This window comes from Ovis canadensis, chromosome 24, assembly GCF_042477335.2.
Source record: "Ovis canadensis isolate MfBH-ARS-UI-01 breed Bighorn chromosome 24, ARS-UI_OviCan_v2, whole genome shotgun sequence".
NCBI classification, from domain to species: domain Eukaryota; kingdom Metazoa; phylum Chordata; class Mammalia; order Artiodactyla; family Bovidae; genus Ovis; species Ovis canadensis.
Genome location: NC_091268.1, coordinates 54,634,060 through 54,653,613, shown reverse-complemented (window position 1 = coordinate 54,653,613; position 19,554 = coordinate 54,634,060). Strand labels below are relative to the sequence as shown.

At 58.1% G+C, this 19,554-nt stretch overlaps 1 protein-coding gene across 1 annotated transcript in view; it reads left to right on the top strand.

The window, feature by feature from the left end:
• The window catches only part of SDK1 (sidekick cell adhesion molecule 1), a 724,823-nt gene extending 706,137 nt beyond the window's left edge, over positions 1–18,686 (top strand). The window contains exons 41-45 of the mRNA XM_069569592.1: positions 1,210–1,374; positions 3,832–3,969; positions 5,601–5,721; positions 6,030–6,159; positions 15,243–18,686. Coding sequence (XP_069425693.1) covers positions 1,210–1,374; positions 3,832–3,969; positions 5,601–5,721; positions 6,030–6,159; positions 15,243–15,488 — 800 coding nt within the window. The 3' untranslated portion in view covers positions 15,489–18,686. The remainder of the gene's footprint in view (positions 1–1,209; positions 1,375–3,831; positions 3,970–5,600; positions 5,722–6,029; positions 6,160–15,242) is intronic.
• The last annotated feature ends 868 nt before the right edge of the window (positions 18,687–19,554 follow it).

Below are 19,554 nucleotides of genomic sequence, written 5' to 3'. Positions count from 1 at the left end.
GTTGCGCACCATTGTCCCTAGCGGTGTTCATCTTCCCGGACTGAGGCTGTGTCCTCATTAAATCACATCTCAGCCCCTGGCACCCACCCGTCTCCCTTCTGTCCCTGTGGATTCGCTCGGGGAACCTCCTAGGCGTGGACCCGTCCAGTGTTTGTCTGCGTGTGACGCAGCGTCACGTCCTCGAGGTTCATCCACGCTGGGTCAGCAGGCGCGAGAATGTCTCCCTTTCTGAGGCTGGATCACACTTCTCTGTGTGGCTGGACGGACCACATCTTATTTATCCATCCCTCCGTGGATGGGCACAGGTTGCTTCCATCACCTCTGGGCTCCTGTGAATAATGCTCTGTGAACACGGGCGTTTAAGTTCAAAATTCAGGTCGCTCAATCGTGTCTGACTCTGCGACGCCATGGACTGCAAAGAGTCAGAATCCAGTACATCTTTTAAAATCTATACTTGTGTCTGGTAGCTCCCGGGAAGAGCCAAAACATGACTGGTCTTAGGGCAGGCTTGGCGCTGAAGCCCCTCTAAAGGGTGCTCGAACTCTAGGAAGGCACTTCGGGGGGTTTGGCTTGGGAGGTGAAGCCAGGTCCCCAGCTGCGGGGCCGAGGCCCCCATGGGGTTGGCCCAGAGCCCCTGCCTGCCTCTCCATGCCAGCTGCCTCTCGGTGCCGTCGCCCCGTGAGAGAGCATGACCCGCTATCGATTATTGAAAGCAGCACCAGGCGCGCCGCAGCGACCACCCAGACAGTGTAGACAGCGTCACAGCGTCCCCCCAACCCTGGGAGCTGGCTGGTGCACGAGGCTGTGGCTCAGCGTCTTCTCTTTGACCCGCCTGCTGGATTGTCATTTCCAATGAGAAGGCAGTGGGGCTAACTCAGGGCAGAGGCTGGTGTGCATGGGGGCCTCTGGGCCCGTGGGGGCAGGGGTGCTTGTCCTCAGTGAGTCAGGATAGTGGGAACTTGGGGGTTAGGGACACGCAGTGGGCGGGGACAGCAAGATGTCCCAAAAAGAGCCAGCGCCCTACACCAAGAGGAGACGACAGAACCAGAGGCCAGGAGGACGTAGGGAAGATGCTTCCGCCCAGCTGGCAGCCTTGGTGATGCCCGTTCAGGAGGGAGCAGGGGGCTGAGGGCAGGGCGGGCAGCGTCCACCCACCGGGCCTCGGTGTGGGAGATGGGCGCCCTGACCTCTGTTCTCACTGCCCCGCAGACGAAGGCCTGTGGGACATGTTTGCCAAGGACATTCCGCGGGGCGCCACGTCCTACACCGTCAGCCTGGACCAGCTCAGGCAAGGAGTGACCTACGAGTTCCGGGTGGTGGCCGTGAACCAGGCGGGCTACGGGGAGCCCAGCAGCCCCTCCGCCACCGTGTCAGGTAGGAGCCCCGCCCAGGGACCCTGGGGGGCAGGCAGGCAGGCGGCATGGGCCCCGAGCACGGCCGTCCCTGGAGGAGACGTCCTGGCTGCACTGAGCTCCTCTCGCCCTCCGTCAGAGCCAGGAACTCAGCTTGAGCTGGGCAGGATACCCCCAGGGGAGAAGGCGTCCCCTGCAAAGTGCAGCCCGAGGCCCTCTGTTAGTGGGTGTGTCCTTGCTGTTGAGCCGAAAGTTGAAAAGCAAGATTGCACCAACCTGCCCCTCCCTAGCCGCCATCAGAGAGCACGCGAGTCCTGGACATGAGGCTGTGTCAGCCCAGGCGTCCTTGAGGGATGCCAGCCGAGGGGCCCGGTGCGCCCGGCACCTCAGATTGGAGGCCGAGGCCTGCCGGCTCCAGCGTCAGCCGTGGGGATAGCGCAGACATGGAGGGGGCGGCCAGGCTCCTTTACCCGGAGCTCAAGTGTTGGTGGCAACAGACCCCGTCCTCACCAGTGACATGACGAGGGGTGTGACCGCAGGGAGGCAGTGATGGCCCTGGGCCTGGGTCTTGAAGGGTGCAGGGGGATGGCCGCAGGGAAGGGAGAGCCTGCACGAGGCTGGGGGGGCGCAGTGGGGGGACTGGCTGGTCGCACGGCCTGGACCTGCTCCTGGGGCCCCAGGCGCGGGTGAGGAGTGGGCCTCCATCCCAGTTGCACCTTAGGGGCCCCCCTCAGGAACACTTAGAAAACAGTTATGCAGGGCCCCCCTAGACAGCAGTCGCATCACAGGGGCCATGGGTCTGGGCCTGATGATTTTCTAGCTCCAAGGTGGTCCTTCCATGCCGCCGAGATTGCAAGCCAGGCTCTAGAGGTGGGGGTGGCTGCAGGCCGACCACCTGGAGCCGATTTGAGAAGGGAGCTGGCTGCAGAGACGTTTGGAGGTCGCAGGCCGATTCTGGGCCAGAAACCATGAGCCTTCCTTCCAATCAAGACAAATGTGTTCCCCATCCCCATAGTCACATCTGTTTAAGCTGCTGACTGTGCTTGTTTAAATTGGAAACATCCTTCATCCTTTCCTCGAGTGGGCCTGGAGGGAGGAGAGCATCCACAGGCACCCGGGCCCCACGCCTCCTGGTCTGGGAGCACCGTGGGTTCCAGCGGCGCTTGGTGAGAGGGACAACCTGGGCACCACTCGCTTGTTGAATGAAAAACAGGTAGAAAGATCAAATCTACTCTTCTGCTTCGTCTTTATGAAGAAACTTGTAAACACACCCCAAAGTAGAGAGAATGGAATAAGGAAGCCCGTCCCTCGGTTCACCAACTCAGGGTTTGCTCCCTTTGACCACGTATAAGAAATTACAAAAGCAGTTCCAAACGCACAGGGCTCGCAGTCCCGCACAGAGGGGGCGGCAGAGGCTGCTTCCTGCGTAAGAACACGGCTCCTGTCCTCGGGGCATGGGCACTCTGGCTCGCACGTCCCTCTGAAATCCAGCTCGTGTGTGTCGGATCTAAAGCGCTGCCGCCTGCCAGGCCCCCCCCCCCCTCCGCCCCCGTGCTGTCGGGGTAGCCAGAGAGGACTTCCGCTTGTTCGCAGGGCGCACACGCTTCACGTCCGTCCACTGAGACCCTTCTGGCGGGTTTCTGCTCCTGGGCGGCAGGCCTTGGGGCACCCGTCCTGTCCTGCACATACGATGCCCCCAACAGGGAAGCAGGTGGAAGGCACGAGGGGACCCCAGGGCCATCCGGCTCCTGGCAAAAAGCAACTCCCATCTCTCTCTTCTCAGTAAACAGAATAAAACATGAGGAAGAAGACAATCCTCTTTCAAAGTAACTCTTTTGCTGGGGGCTCAAAATACATAGAACACAGCCCCAGCTTCCATGGGTGGGGGGCCCTGGCGCAGCGGAGGAGGCTGACAGGTAGCAGACAGGACCCCCAGCCGCAGCGTGTGAGCAGCAGGTGTGGGCGCATCCAGCTCTCGGCCGGAGGGGTCGGTCATGGGGCTCCCAGGCTTAGACTGAGCATACCCAGGCTCGTGGGCACAGCGCTTGCAGGAGGGGCCAACTTTCCACCCGAGAACTCCCTGTGATGCCAAGGATTCAGCGGGGTTCTGGTGGCAGGTGGAGGTGGTGAGACCAGGTGGTGGCAGCGGGAACGGGGGCGGCCAGGCGGTTTGGGGGTGTCTGGGGAGAAAGCCCCCATACTGGGAGAGAGGAGCAAGGCTGGGCACTTCTGTCCCTCCCTCCCTGTAACCCAGACAACAGATGAAACTGGGGGAATGTAAGCTCGCTGGCCAAGGCCCAGAGTGGGGGCAGCGGGGGCGAGGGGAGCCCAGGCCCGAGAGAGACAGCGGACCCAGAGCCTCTTCGGGAAACCGGTGGATCCACCCAGGACAACCCCGACCAGGCAGGGGTCCCCCCGACCCCGGTCACGGCGGGGACAGAGTTTCCGTCCACGTGACCGTGCGCCTGTCGCCCTGCAGCTCAGGTGGAGACGCCCTTCTACGAGCAGTGGTGGTTCCTCCTGGTGATGGTGCTCTCCAGTCTGCTGGTCATCCTGCTGGTGGTGTTCTCGCTGCTGCTGCACGGCCAGAGCAAGAAGTACCGCAACTGCGGCGCAGGTGGGGATGCCCCCGCCTCCCCGGGGACCTGGGCTGAAACGTCGGGCTTCTCCCTCCGGGGTCTGGGGTGCCCACAGCATGCTCCATTTCAGTCCCTAAGACAGGCACAGCAGGCTTCCCTCTGGAGGCAGGAAACAGGGGCTCTGGGCACCAGCGTCTGGCCGGCTCTGCCCTCACGCGGGCCATGTGTCCTTTATCCTTCGGCCCCTGAGAGTCTGTTTCCACTTCTGCAGCTGCCCAAACGCAGGAGTGGTTTTTAGTATGATTAAAACTGGAAAGTGGGAGAAGGAAATGGCAACCCACTCCAGTGTTCTTGCTGGGAGAATCCCATGGTCAGAGGAGCCTGGTGGGCTACAGTCCATGGCGTCACAGAGTCGGACACGACTGAGCAACTGAGCACGCGCTGATTGCTATTTTTATATCATATCTCTTTCCACCCAGAGATTTAAAGGTGTGCTAACTTTAACTGGTAAATTTAAACACATAGATGCAATATGTAAACACTGCTAGGATCTTCAAAAAAAAAAAGTGGAAAGCGTTCAAGAGATGAGAAATGGCCCCTTCAGTATCACAAGAACAGTGAGCGGGGCGCAGCTCTGTTGCCTCGGTGCCGCCCAGCACGGTTACAGTCTGGTCTGTGGTCCAGCCCTTCTCACTGACGGGGCGAGTGCTGCCTGGGCTCGCACCCCAGCTCTGAGCCCTCTGCCGCCCGGGCCCCATTTTCCCAGCACGGCTGGGCCTGGCGTGGAGAAAGCGCTCATTGAGTGTCCACAGCTGAGAGTCCCCATCACTAGAAAAATGGACAAAAGAACGTGGGCAGAGCCGGCCATGGAAGGGCACAGACAGCGAGGCTTGCTTTACAGGACGGTCAGAAGCAGCCTAATGAATGGATGTTTCTAGAAGGCAGGATGGTGGGTGTTCTTAGTGCAGAAGTATAAACAGGGAGGGAACCTTGCAGGGCACTGGAAATGGTCCTCTGTGAAAGGGGCCCTCAGATGCCCCGACCGCAGCCCCTGCACCAAGAGGGTTAATAAAACCAGGAGGCCCTAAAGTGCCTGCCATTTGCTTCTGTAACGTTGAGCCATTCATCCCTCCAAGAAAGGATTTATTTTTTTCTGTGTAAATTCACTTCTAACAAGTGTTCGTAAATCAGATTTGATTCCTGTGGGATTTACAGTGTATGAATGGCATGTCATTTTCCCGAGTTAATGCTATTACAGAATCCCACGTCTGGTGCAGAGAAAGTCTCCCTGCCTTCCCTCCTCTCCCTCTCCATCTGGGAAACAGACTGCAGAGTCCAATCTGACCTGCAGCTTCCAATCCTCAGCCTTACCCTGGAGCGTTCACTTAACATCATCATTAATGCCCAGAAAAAAAGGGAAAAAAAAAAAATTTGCCCACCAGAATGTCTGCCTGCCCGCCCAGGAGACACACAAAGCCGAAACCACTGTGCTGCCTCATTCCACCCCTCCTGGACAACAGGCTCTCTTGTACCAGATCAGATTTCCTCTCTGATTATAATATTCACCTGCTCACCTCCCATCAACCCAAACCCCTGCTCCATGAGGCTCGGGGCTGGGCCCCAGACGTCCATTTCCTGACGGGTCTGCGCCATCTCCGCCCATCGTTAGGTAAGAGCATCTCCAACATGGAGGAGTCCGTGACCCTGGACAACGGGGGGTTTGCCGCCTTGGAGCTCAACAGCCGCCACCTCAACGTCAAGAACACCTTCTCAAAGAAGAATGGGGCCAGGTAGCGAGGCAGCACGCCAGGCCCACACCCACGGGTCCCCCCGAATCCCAGGGGCAGGAGGGCGGGTGCTAGGGATGGTTTAAGGACGTTTCTAGACATAAAGAAGAGGCAGGTCTCAGGGGTAGGGGCCTGGTCTTGGGGGACCTCCAGCCCCTCCGGGCATCACTGGAAGTTGCGGGTGGCCTGGGAACTGTTTGCATGGCACCAAAACAGTGCCAGAGGCCGTGCATGGCTTTCCTCTCGATGCAGCCGCGACGAGGCCAGGGGGTCGGGCCAGGAGGCGGGGCTGACTGGTGTCCTGTCCCCAGGTCCCCGCCCCGGCCGAGCCCCGGCGGGCTGCACTACTCCGACGAGGACCTCTGCAACAAGTACAACGGCGCCGCGCTGACCGAGAGCGCGGCCCTCCAGGAGAAGCCGGGCGACGCCACGGAGTCCGAGGTGGGTGCCCGCCCCCCCGCTGCGGGCTCCTGGTGGGGAGGGGCCCTCCCGTCCCCCGGGGGCCCTGCGCTGGTCTCAACTGTGTCTCCACACACACACAGGCTCACGGCAGGCAGAGCCGGGACAGAGGGTGCCCCTTCCCAGACGGGGAGGGTCCACGCTCGTCTCTGGTGCGCGAGGCTACCTCCCCGGTCAGTCCCTGGTCCAGAGTGGACTTTGGGTTTGCAAACCTCCTTGCTGCAGTCTGCGCTCAGATAGAGATCCGATCCACCTGAAGGTCACGGGGGAACGTGGTGGCCTCTGGACCCCCGAGGGGTAACGGCCCCGAACGCATCCGACAAGTAGAACCTGGAGCCCCGCCCACCCCAGACAGGGGCTTCCCCTCCCGCCAGCCTCCTGTGCACCGGCGCTGGCTTTGGCCACAGCAGCGCTGTCAGCTATGGGGGTCAACGGAGCGGGGCAGGAGCCCCGGGGCCAGGGAGACCCCGCCCCCTAGGGCTGTCAGCCTCCAGCCATGACCCCCAGGGCCCCGCCCCACACATCTTAGTGCCTGGGCCTGTCCTGGGCGAGGTCTCTGTGTTGGGGGGGCACATTCCCTGAAGGGAGCCGTGGGGGCGCCGACAGGACCCCCACTTCCCCAGGGAAGCCCCTTACCCACGAGCACATCTCACAGTCAGGAGCGAACCGGCAGGCGTGGGTAGGGAGCTGGGCACCCAGTCCTGACCATGGGGTTTCAGAGACCCCGCGACGGGGACGGAATCTGCCAAGCTGTTTGTCAGACATGAGGCCCACCCCACTGCTTGGCATCCATACTCTAAATCAATATTTAATCTAAAATAAGTCTCACCTTCATTTTGACCTGAGTTTAGGACTGATTGTGCCCTCAGGCTCAATTAAATGGCTTCTTTCAAACTGTGGTTTGTGTAGGAGCGCATGCGGGGCCAGCAGGCAGGCAGGGGGCCCGGTGCCCGCGGCCACTCGGCCTCCATGCTCTGTGGACGCGGGCTCCATCTGCGCCGCAGCCGTGGGCTCCTGGAAGCGGCAAGCTGCGCTGCGGGCGTGCAGGGGGAGCGCTGTGTCCACGCGAGGGGCTGTCTGTGGAAGGAAATGCGAGAATGCTGAGCCCAGCTTCCTAATGAGGAGGCCTCGGCCTTTTCCAGCCACTTGTCCCAAAGACGGCGCATCAGGAAGGGGTGGGCTGCCGTCCAGCGCTCCCCAGGTCAGCGGTCATAGGCAGCCCCCGCCCCTGCCTTCCCCGGGCTCTCAGAGCATCGTGGACGATGCTCACAGCGACCCCGCGCTGCCCCGCGGGCTTTACAGCTCCACGCGGGCTAAGCGCTGAGTGCTTCCTCAGCTGGGCCTGGAGGCAGGCGGTTCCCGTCCTTGTCCCCAGGACACCCCTAAGGCTGAGGCCACCCTACACACGCGCCCCCACCCTCAGCTTCCAGAGCCCGCTGACCCCCCCCCCCCTCTTCTCCCACCCAACACCCGGGCCACAGAGGCCATTCCCAGCACTGCCAGGTCTGGACTCATTGATTCTGGACTATTTGTTCATAAAAGCATGCTCAGAATCGGCTAAATGCAGGCCGTTCAGTCTGTCCTCACACACGGGGGCATTTTGCGAGTCAGATCCAGCTGATGCGCATGGAGGATTATTAAGTGCCTGCGGGCACTAGGCCTATACATGCACGTAGGCATACGTGTGTGCACTCGTGCACATATACAGACATCACACGCACACGGGGAAGAAGGCGGCACGAAGGGAAGAAGGGAGCGGGAGAGGGTAGGAGGCGAGAGGGTGTGAAACGCACACTGAATCCTGCAAGGAGCTCGTTCAGACCCTCACAGAACAGATGGGAGAGCTGGGGCTCCCTTCCGTCCCTCCACCAGGCCGGCCGAGTTCTCGTAGCCTGGGACGCGCGGCCGAGTGAGGGCGGGCCGTGGCGTGCCCAGTGCCTGGAGGAAGAGGCTCCTTCCGTGATTCCCACAGATGCTTTGCGGGTCCTAACACTTTCTGGTTCTAGAAAGTTGAACAAAAGTGCGGCCTCACCTTGAAACTGGGGTTCCAGGCCCCCCAAGCCTGTGGTAGGCGGGCACCTCCTGTGAAGGCTCCGGGAGTCCTGGGCTCCCCGTCTGCTCCCGAGTTCCCGGGTAGATGCAGTGAGGCCCGTCTTTTCCCCCAGAATCCTGTGCTCTGTCATCTTGCTAGGGCCCAGCTTCGAACCTTACGACCTGGGAGAGTTGTAGGCAGATTCATGGGGTCCCCGCAGAGGGATCTTGGAAGTGCCAGCTCCGATGGGAGCCTTTCCTTTGAACTAGTCTGGTCTCTTAACCAGACTGAGATGTCATTGACGCGCAGTGCAGTTCGCGTCTTCACTGCGTAGGCTATTTGCTGCTGCTGCTGCTAAGTCGCTTCAGTCATGTCCAACTCTGTGCGACCCCAGAGACAGCAGCCCACCAGGCTCTCCCATCCCTGGGATTCTCCAGGCAAGAACACTGGAATGGGTTGCCATTTCCTTTTCCAATGCATGAAAGTGAAAAGTGAAAGTGAAGTCGTTCAGTCATGTCCAACTCTTAGCGACCCCATGGACTGCAGCCTACCAGGCTCCTCTATCCATGGCTATTTAGGTGTGTGTTTTTAGTTTCCTCACATTTATGAGCTTCCCAAATTTTCTGCTGTTAATTATTTTAATTTTATCCCACTGTGGTCAAAGAACATACTTTGTACATCTCCAACCGTCTTATGCTTATTGAGTCTCGCCTTGCGGTGCAGCATCTGGCCTGTGCTGCAAGAACCCACTTGATAAGGCCGTGTTGCTCTGCTGCTGCTGTGTGGAGAGTTCCATGTGTGTCTGCTACGTCCGGTTGATTTATCGTGCTGCTCAAGCCTTCCACACTCTAGATCTTTCCGCCATCTGTTAACGCACTGAGGTCTCCAGCAGTTATTGTTAGCATTCTCTATTTCTCTCTCCATTTCCGGCAGTTTTAATTTCCTGTACCTAGGGGCTCTCTTTGCAGGTGCACGTCTGTCTATAACCGTGGTGTCTTCATGGTGGACAGACCTTTGCTTCAGGATAGCGTGTCCCTCTTGGTCTCTAGTAACAGTGTTTGTCTCAGAGTCTATTTGGCCTGACGTCAGCACAGTCGCTCCAGCTCTCCTTTGGTTCCTGTGCACATGGGATGCCATTTCCATGATTTCACTTTCGACTTGCTTGAATCCTTGGATCTGAAACGTGTCCCTTGTTGGCAGCATAAGGTTGGACCATTTGGTCTCATTCATCCTGCCAGTCTGTACCTGCTCCCCAGACTGTTTAATCCATTCACAGTTAATGTAACTGCTGCTCATTCCAGAATTTTCACGCATCTCTATTTCTCCATTCTTCCTTCACTGTCCTTTTGTTGTTGCTAAGCGGCTACTTTCTAGTGTATATCCGGCGGATGTTTTAATTCCCTTGTTTTGCTCTTACTCTATTTTTTTCAGTTGTTTTTTTATAGTGATTGCCCTCATATTAGTATTTGCTTTAGATTTATTCTAAATCTCAGTGACATATAGAAACTTTATTCTTGTATAAACCTATTCTCTCCTCCCCTATTTGTGCTTATTATTATACATGTCCATATTTGTGACAGACCCAAGGATGCATTTTTCTAACTGTACAGAATTTTGTCTTTTAAAGAAGTTGGAAGGAGAAAGGTGAACAAGTCTTACAGTTTATCATAGTAACCATTCTGTTTACGATTTTTGGTCCTCTTCATTTCTCCCCTCCTTTTTGTGCCACTATAACTGTTACATTTCTATATATCCTGGACCCAACAATGTAATTATATACCTAATGCTTTAGGAAATTGCTTTTTAAATCAGATAAGAGAGGAAAGGAGGCCAGGCCCTTCCACTGCCATCTATAATTCCCTGTGTGATGGTCTGTTGCTGCTTTTGTGTGTGTGTGGATTTGATCTGCTGTCTGGTGTCACTGGCCTTCCACCTGACCATCTTCCATTAGTATTTCTTATAAGGCAGGTCTGCTAGCAATGAATTTTTCTGTTTTTGTTTATTTCAGAATGTCCTATTGCATCTTCATTTATGAAAACAGTTTTGCTAAATAAAAGACTCATGATTGACAGTTTTCTTTCAACACTTTGAATGTGTTAGCCCATTGCCTCCTGTCCTCCATTGTTGCTGACCAGAAGTCAGCTGTTAATGTAATTTGAATTCTTTTGGACTGGATGAGTCATTTCTCTCCTTTCGATCTCCAGTTTCTTTTTGCCTTCGTCTTTCAGCATTTTAACTATACCTATGATGTGTCTGGGTGTGACTCTTGTCCCATTTATCTCACTTGTGGTATATTGAGCTTGTTGAGTATGCAGGGGTTTTTTTGTTTTGATTTTTTTTTTCACCAGATTTGGGAGGTTTTAAGTCATTGTAACTCTCAGTATTTTCTGTGCTTCTTCCCTCTTTTCTTACCCTGGTATTCTCATTACACATATGTTACCACACTCATTTTTTACCAGATTTGGGAGGTTTTAAGTCATATAACTCTCACTATTTTCTCTGCTTCTTTCCTCTTTTCTCACCCTGGTATTCTCATTACACATACGTTACTGCAGTCAGCCTTGTCACATATCAGGTGTTCTGGTTTGTGGTTTTTTTTTTTTCATTCTTTTCTCTGTTTTTCAAGTTGCATGACCCACTCCAATATTCTTGCCTGAAAAATCCCATGGACAGAGGAGCCTGGTGGGCTGCAGTCCACAGGGTCACTTGGGCTAGAGTCAGACATGACTGAGCGACTGACCGTGGTGAGCCGTCTCTGCCGGTCTATCTTCAGGTGCACTGAGGCCTTCCTCTGTCAGCTCGAATCTACTGTCGAGTCCCCCCAGTGAGTTTTACACTGGGTTATGGTATTTTCAACTCTGGAGCTTCTCACTCGGTCCTTTTGTCATTCCTATCTATTTATTGATATTCTCCACTTGGTGTGATAGTGTCAGCATGCTTTAATTCTTTAAACATGGTTTCCTTCAGTTCTTTGAACATAATAGAATAGCTACTTTGAAAGTCTTTGCCTGCCAATATCTGAGGCTCCATAGAGGCTGCCTGCTTTTTTTTCCCTGTGTATGGATCACACTTGGCTGTTTTTTGAAAATAAGAAAATATTTTAAATATCTTGTATTCACTTTGAATACCCGTATTTAGGCCCCTCTGTGTGTTGTCCTTGTTCGCTTATTTGTTCAGTGACTCGTCTGGACTAGTTAGGGAAGCCCACGTCCTTAGCAACACATCCGCTCTGACGTCACCCCTCCGAGGTGCGGCCTTGGGCCTGCGTGTGGTTTCCATGACAACAAGGGACAACGGAGGTCTCCACTAGGCATCCCCGTCTCTTGTTCTGACCTCCCCACTAAGGTTCCGGAAGGCCCACCACAGCTGGCATCACACCCAGCTGTTAACCTCCTCTCCCTGGCAGCTCTCTTATTTTCAACAAGGCTCCGGGGTGTAAATTACTCCACGGTTGGAGCCAATCACAGCCCAGGCAGCAGCAGGACATCGTTAATCTCTGAATTCTTCTCTAAGCCCAAGAGGGCTCCCGCCAGCTGTCTCTTTGCCTGGTCCTCCCTGTTAAACCTCTGGCGCGTTCATCGCTCCACTTGTTACTATCAAGGACTTAGCTCTTAGGTTCTCACTCCTGAGGTTTCCAGTTTCCAGCGATGCCCTGAGGCATGAAAAGTGAAAGTGTTAGTCACTCAGTCATGTCCATGTTCAGCTCCTCTGTCCATGGGATTCTCCAGGCAAGAATACTGGAGTGGGTAGCCATGCCCTTCTCCAGGGGACCTTCCTGACCCAGGTACTGAACCTGGGTCTCCTCACTGCAGGCAGATTCTTTACCATCCGAGCCACCAGGGACGCCTGCCCTGAGGCATGCCATGATCCAAATAAAGCTACTCCCCTGCAGCAGAGCTGGCAGCTCTCTGTTTGAAGGGCTGACTCTGCCGCCATGAGGACCGCTGTGTCACAGCACCGAAGCTGGGGTGGGGACAACGGCCCCCTTCTCCATGGTGACCCGTGAGGCGCTTGGTGGGGATGGACGGCTCTGGGCTTCTGGCTGTGGCCCGGCTCCCCTGCGTGGCGCTCCTTCCACCTGCCACAAGGGCGGTGCGGTCGGGTTCAGTGTTCTCAGCCTGCCAACCTGGTGCACATCAGCCAGCCTCCCAGCAGCCCCGGTGAGGAGGGGAGCCCAGTTCCCCAGACCACACCTCCAGGAATACCTCTGCATTGTGGAGCTGGGGACAAGCAGTTGGCTGGCAGATGCCGGCGGCTTCCTCCTCCAGGTCAAACCAAATTCCTGGACCCGGAGTCTTAGGGGAGGGGCCCTGGCTTCTTGGCCACACGTGCCTCCCCCTCCGCATGCGGAGCTTCCGTCACCCCGGCTGGGGGAGGGGAGCACTCAGAGTTCAGGCGGCTCAGACTCTTGCTCTTCTTAGTGATTTTAGATTTTCTGCAATAAATCTTGCCCCATTTGCTATATGCCCTTGGCACCATTTCCAGGGACTCTAAATGATTGTTGATAATTCGATTTTCCCCGAGTTGAGTCATTGTTCTACTGTGGGGAAGACCTGCTGCTTCTCCTGGCCATTCTGGAAGTATTTTTTGTATTGGTAGTTGGTTGACAACCCAGGTAGGGGGTCCCCTGCCCACCCTTACTGCCCACCCTCTCCTCCAGAGCCGAACACCCTGTGAGCTCTCTGCCGGAAAAGCTCTTCTGCAAAGCTAATACTTCACTGAAAGAAAAAAAAAATTGTGATGCTGTCATTTTCTCCCTGGGGTGTTTTTAAACCATTTTCAGAAATATTACTCTAGTGACAATTCTGAGAACCGGCTCACAGGTGCGGGAGAACCTGGCTGATCAGAGTGGCTCTGAATTAGACCATCAGCCTCACAGGACACACGCTGTGGCTCTTGATGTTTCTCCACTTAGAAATAAGGGGCTTTCTCTCCATTTTATCGCCCAGCTGCTTGCAAATTATATCAGGGCTACTATTCAAATCACATCTTAAAAATTATTTTCAAAATTCACAGAAACAGTTTTCAAGGTCTCTCTGGCTTCAGCCAACTTAGACCAGCCCCTTCTCACTTAATTAATCCTCTAATAACATTGGAGTCTTTCATCTTGCCAGCACAGTACCAGAAGTCCTGAGATTATCTCTGTCAGCTGCTTGCCAGGCATCCACGCGCCTTCAGAAACTCATGGTCGGGTGTGCAGGCTCATCCAATCACAGGCTGGCCTTCCTCGGTTTCCTAGGAAACCGACTCACATCGCTACTTCATATCACACAGGAAACTTGAAAAAAAAAGACCCCGCAGCGTTTCCTTTCTGTCAATAATTCTAACTCACTAAAATACATCCTCATTAAAAAATAATAATGTCATATCAACAATAAACAGAGCAGGCAGCAGGACGAAGAACGGCATTTTATTCCTGTGTTTTCCCGTGGAAGCGAAAGGAAGACCTGAGCAGGAGCCCCGAGGCCCTCACCGCACCCCCGTGTGTCCCGAGGTGGGGGCACGTTCGCCCTCTCCCTAGAGGAACAGCGAGAGGCTGAAGGAACAGCTCTCAGTCTCCCCTCTCCATTCTGCGCGATGGTTTTGTTCTGCCCCAGTGGCTTTGGGGGCCGCCTGGTGGGCCTGCGGCCCCGCCACCCAGGGCCCACATCCCCATCCCCCAGGGAAGCACTCAGCTCTTCCAGGAGCAGTGGGAAAACTCCCAGGGCGGGTTCCCGTTGGCTCACTGACCTTGAACCTCCACGGGCCGCCCGCCTCCTCCACCAACTGCTCTGGGACCCCGAGGTGAGGGGTCAGGTCCCTCGGTGCTGCAGAGGGAGGGGCCCCAGGACATTGGACAGCAGACACCACGCTCGATCAGGGCCTCTGTCTTCGGAAACCTGCCCACAGAGGTCGGCATGGATGTGGCGCGTGTCCCACGGAGGACACGTCTCCTCACCCTGCCTGAGCTCACCATCAGACCCTCTGTCTGGGGCCTGTGCCATGGCCTCGGGCAGTCTGCAGCGCCTGGGCCTTCCACACTCCCAGGCGCCGCAGCATTCTCCACAGAGGACACAGAGCATCCACTGGGGGCTGTGTAGACCTGATCTGGGAGGGGATGGAGTATAGACCAGTCCTGGGAGGGGATGGGGTGTGGACCTGTCCTGGGAGGGGATGGGGTGTAGACCTGTCCTGGGAGGGGATGGGGTGTAGAGCTGTCCTGGGAGAGGATGGCGTGTAGACCTGTCCTGGGAGGGGATGGGGTGTGGACCTGTCCTGGGAGGGGATGGGGTGTGGACCTGTCCTGGGAGGGGATGGTGTGTAGACTCTCCTGAAGCCAGAGTGCAGTGGATTCAGGTCCTGGGAGCAGCTCAGGCACAGGGATGGGCGGGGGAGCAGAGCCTCTGGAAGGAAGGAGCTGGCTCCCGCTGCCCAGCTTGGCCCCTATGGACACGCTGAGCTCTCCCTGGTCTTGTGGAGGCGGGCCCTGGGGCGGTCCACGCCCAGATGGTGGGGAGAAAGGGAAGCAGGGTGGGGTGGGAGGAGGGGAAGGGGAGACAAACAGGTGAGCGGGGGCCACCCACCTTAGACGTCCACTCCTGCCCCCCGCCCAGCCCTGCTTCCCCGGGCCACCCCCACCCGGGGCCCCAACCCCGCCCCGGGGCCTCCCCACCCCCATGGCCCCAACCACCACCCCCCCGGGCCCTCCCCCACACCGTGGCCCCAAACCCCCCGGGGCCCTCCCCCTCCCCTCCCCCTCCCCGTGGCTCCAACCCCCCCGTGACCCTCCCCCACCCCCGTGGCCCTCCCCCTCCCCGTGGCCCTCCCCCACCCCCGTGGCCCTCCCCCTCCCCGTGGCCCTCCCCCACCCCCGTGGCGCCCACCCTCCTCGACACCCCCCACTCTCCATGGCCGCCCCTCCCGCTGGGGCAGCCCCTTCAAGACCACCCGCATACCCTCCCAGGACAGCCGCCGTCCGCGCGCTCCTTGAGCCCGGGCCTCCCCGTCCCCGGCCGCCTGGCTGAGCCCGCTCCGCCCGCCCGCCCGCCCGCAGGTCACCGACTCCGAGTCCGAGGACGCGCCGCGCCCGCACTCGTTCGTCAACCACTACCTGAGCGACCCCACCTACTACAACTCGTGGAAGCGGCGCGCGGGCGCGGCCCCGCACAGGTACGCGGCGGTGGCGGGGGCGGAGGCCGGGCCGGCGCCGCGCGCGGTGGTCACCACGCAGAGCGCCGTGTTCGCGCCCGCGGCCCGCGGCGCCCGGACTCCGCTCACCGGCTTCTCCTCCTTCGTGTGAGCTGAGCGGCGGCCGCGTCGAGACGATCACCTCCCGGAACTGGGCTCGAGCTGGGTTGAGAGGAGCTGACGCTGATGGTTGATTTCACCCCCTTGTGAACACGATTGCAGTTAGGAACGTTTTTTTAACTGGCTTTTTGTAACATCGCTGCAGGAAGCAGGTTTCTTTGTTTTTCTTTTCTTTTTACGAGGTGTGTTTCGCCGGGTGCAAGGGCTCGGCGCGCCGACCTGGGAAGGCCTGAGCCCTGGGGGCCCGGCTTCTCCACCGTGCGGCCTGGGAAGGCTGGGGGGAGGAGGCGGGGGTCCTCCAGGCCTCTCCTCTCTCTCCTCTACCTCCTGCCTGAGAACCAGCGCCTGCCGCGGGCTCCCGGCACGAGGAGCAGGTGTCCGACCTGGGCCCGGGGCCTCCCGACCTCGTGCCAACGTCCCTGAAATGTCCTCACTCGGCAGCTTTAGGCGAGGAGCCGGCTTCACAGTTCCTGGCAACAGGGCGGCAGAGGCCAAGGCTCATTCCAGGGGTGAAATACCCGGGGCTTTCCCGCTTCGGTCCTTTCTTTTAACCCCCGTCGTCCAGGGGCCCGGAGCGTCCCAGCTGGGAGCCACCTCCTGCCCCCGCCCCCGCCCAAGCTGGCTCCTCCCGAGGGCCCAGCACAGGCCAGAGGAGACGAGACAGCGGTGCAGAATCGCTGGTTGTGTAAGAGGTGTGCATTGTTAACCAGAGTATTTTTTAAACCTTTTTATCTTTTTTTAAAATATGCCACATGAAATGAATGCGTCTCAGCTGTCTGCAGTGCCTTTCTGTTCATTGTTTAGCTTTGTCGTCGGGAAAGACAAAGAGCCGCGGTGTCTCCAAGTAAAGCAGAACGGCTCTGAGAAGATGGGGTCCCCAGTACCCCCCCGGACCCCGCCCTGTGCCCCCCAGGCTCTCTTGTGCACGTGGCCGCGTCCTTCCTTGGGGCAGTGCTGTGGTCCCATCCCCCTACCCCAGGCCAGCTCTTAGCCTTAACGGGTTTTCTGGAAACCTTTTTTCCCTTTAATTGTTATTGTTTTGTTTTCCTTTATTTTTAGCTAAGTGAAAGTAGCATGAGCTGCTTTGGAAATGAGTCCAAACTGTAGCCTCTAGTGCGTCACATCGCTTTTGTGCAATGAGTGGGAGGTGTAGGTGGTCAAGCCCCAGCCCTGGTCCCAGTCTAGAATTTTCCAGGGTGTGCCCACAGGGCCTGTGGGAAAGGCCCCGTGTCCAGCCTGGTCAGCAGGGGCCTGTCCACACCCCCCAGCACAGGGGAGCAGGGCCGGTCCGTCCTCCTGGGCGGCTGGCCTGTCCGCGAGCCAGCGCCTGGCCAGTGCCAGCAGGGAGCCTGTCTCAGGGCCAGGCTGTAGGTCGTGTAGTCTGTGGGGTCTCTCCTTCCCTCTTCCCGCCTCCTCAGGGCAGAGGGCCATCTTGACCCTCTGCTTTCAGAGTTACGGGGTATGACCCCAGGAGACCAAGAAAAGTTTGTGTTGTGTGAGGAAAAGAAACTCCTTTTCTGTTTTACAGTTTTGTGTTGGATAAAAAACCCTTTTCGGTTTCTCCAAAAGTAGACGTAGGAGGTGTGGAAAGGTTCCTTTCTCTCCCCCCTCCCCCCACCCCTTCCCCTCCCCTGACCCCCTCCCCCTCCCCCATCCCTTCTTTCCTTCCTTCCTTCTCTGAGTGGAGGGGAAATGTTCTAAACCAAAAATCCTGGATGCTCCGCCCAAAGCCTCCCCTGCAAAGACTAGCCCCTCAGCTCCCTGGACAGGCCGGCCTCCATCCTCTCAGGCCCCAGACGGGGAGTGGACAGGAAGCCACGGGGCTGCACCTCGAATTTCTCGGGAGACAAGCGGTGGACAGAGGACGTGGACACACTCCGCCTTCGCGCTCCGCTCGCTAAGCCATATGGCGCCTTGCCTACCTGACGGGAGCGGCTGGAGCGTCCTGGCACAAGGGCAGTTAGGCTCGAGGCGTGTGTCCCGAGCTGGGGGGGACAGCAGCGCCTTCTCCACAAGCCCATTCTTCCTTGTTCCCTCTGCCTGGAGCCCAGTCTTTGGGACGGAACTGTGGGTCCGAGGCTGCGGCTCTTGGCCCCGGGGCCCTGGGGCTCTGGGGCGTGGGAGCCGCTGGACCCAAGGGAGAGCCGGGTGTTTCTGGTTAGAGTTCAGCTTCCAGACAGTGTGACATTGGGAAGCCTGGGTTCCTAACCTCTCCTCTTGAGGGAGAAGAAAATAAATCACATGATAGGGAAATGGATATTGGATTTTAATCCTGGTTCTGAACCCAGGACGGGCACCATTTCTCTAACAGAGGCAGGAGGTGTGTCCTCTCCCGCCTGCTCCCGCAGCAATGCCCTGCAGGTGTCCAGCGCTCGGCCTCGCGGGGACCCTATCCAGGGCCCGGCGATGGACAGGCGCGCTGCCCTTTCCCACGAGAACCACAGCCGCAGGGCTGCGCTCTCTGCCTGAGCAGCAGGGATGGGTTTGCCCAGGTTTCCCCCACCCTTGCCGGGGCTCCCGGGCACAGGTTTCCAGGCTGGTGAGCGGCAGGGCGGGGCCGTGGACAGTTCCCACGCCTGGCGACCGTGGAGCACATCTTCTGGATCTCCTGCACCTCCTCCCTCTGAATAAATCGGCCCAAAGCGAGGCCCTCCCATCCCCGGCCACGATTTTAAGGAGCCCTTGGTACGCGCCATCGTGGAGGAAAACGAGCCGTGGGGCAGCGTCAGGGGAGACCCCAGGGGGTGGCGCGCACTCCCCAAAGCCCTGTTGACGCTGCCCTTGAGCTTGGAGGCGGCCGGACCGCAGCGTGGCGTTTGCATAATGGTTCTGATGGTTCACAGCGTGGTTTTCGGTTTTTACAAATTCCTGGCACACAGCGTAGTTCTTCTCCCAGTGAGCCGTCAGTCCGTGTATCCAGACGCAGCTCTCTGGCTCAGCATCTCTGCCGTGTGGACCATCCAAGAGGTGGGATGAGGGGTGGATCCCTGGGACTGAGCCGGTTGGCAGGCACGCCTCGTTCCCTGTCAGCCTCACCTGCCGGTTTATTGGGGGCTTGGGTCAGTCCTGAACTTTTTCCGGCCGCATTTTCTGGAATCGTGCAGAAAATTAGATCTTCTTTAAAAACAAAAACACTTGTAGGAAGAGAGGTGCTATGGGTTCAATTTTTAATAAAAGCATCATTCTGTTCCTCGTGCGCCTGTGCTTTTCTTCAGCGCGTGCGGATGCCACGACTCAGGGGCTCTAGGGCTGAAGGATGGAGCGCTGAGAGGCCGGCCCCGCGCCGTGTGGAGGCCATGCGGCCCTGCCCCTCCTGGAAAGGCAGGTGTGGACGCTGGGGGCCAGTGAGGTCGGAGGGGCTCAGCTGGGGCTGTCCCAGGGACAGGCACGCCCGGGAGCAGCCTGGCGGGTCGCCAGGGCCTGAGGCAGGCGGCGTGGGGCCCGCACCCCCCAGAGTGGACAGTGGCCACCCTCCCCTGCCCCCAGCGTGCCCTCTGAAGGCTCCACAGGTGCCGAAAGGGAGACTGCTCCCGGCCACCTGCAGACCGGACCCGGGGGAGGCGCTCCGTCCCCTCTGCGAGGATCCCGCCGGCTCAGGCAGCCTGAGCGCCTTCCCACCCACTCCAGCTGCTGTGCGTTCCCGGCCCGGCCCGCCAGGAGGGCTCAGCTTCCCCCTCGTCCTCAGGGCCTCCGGGCTGCAGAGGGCGGTTCTCCACGCGGCACTTAAAACGCCCGGTGCCCACGCCCCTGCCAGGCCCGGGAGGACAGACTCTCTGGGAGTCTGGCCCAGGCAACCAGTTTTCGGGGGTGAAGCTGCCCAAGGGATTCCAGGGGCCGCCAAGGAGGACACACGCTGGGAGGACCGGGCCGGGGACGGAAGGAGAAGCAAGCATAGTTCTGACGTCGCTCTGGAAGCAGCCACCCACGGAGCACGCAGCGCTGACGGCCAGGGGTGAGCACCTTCTTCGCCTTTCTTTTCCCACGTTGTCCACCCACTTCTGCCCTGCCCCCGTAAATGCGAAGTTAAGGTCCCCACGTTCCCGTGTTGCGGACACCCC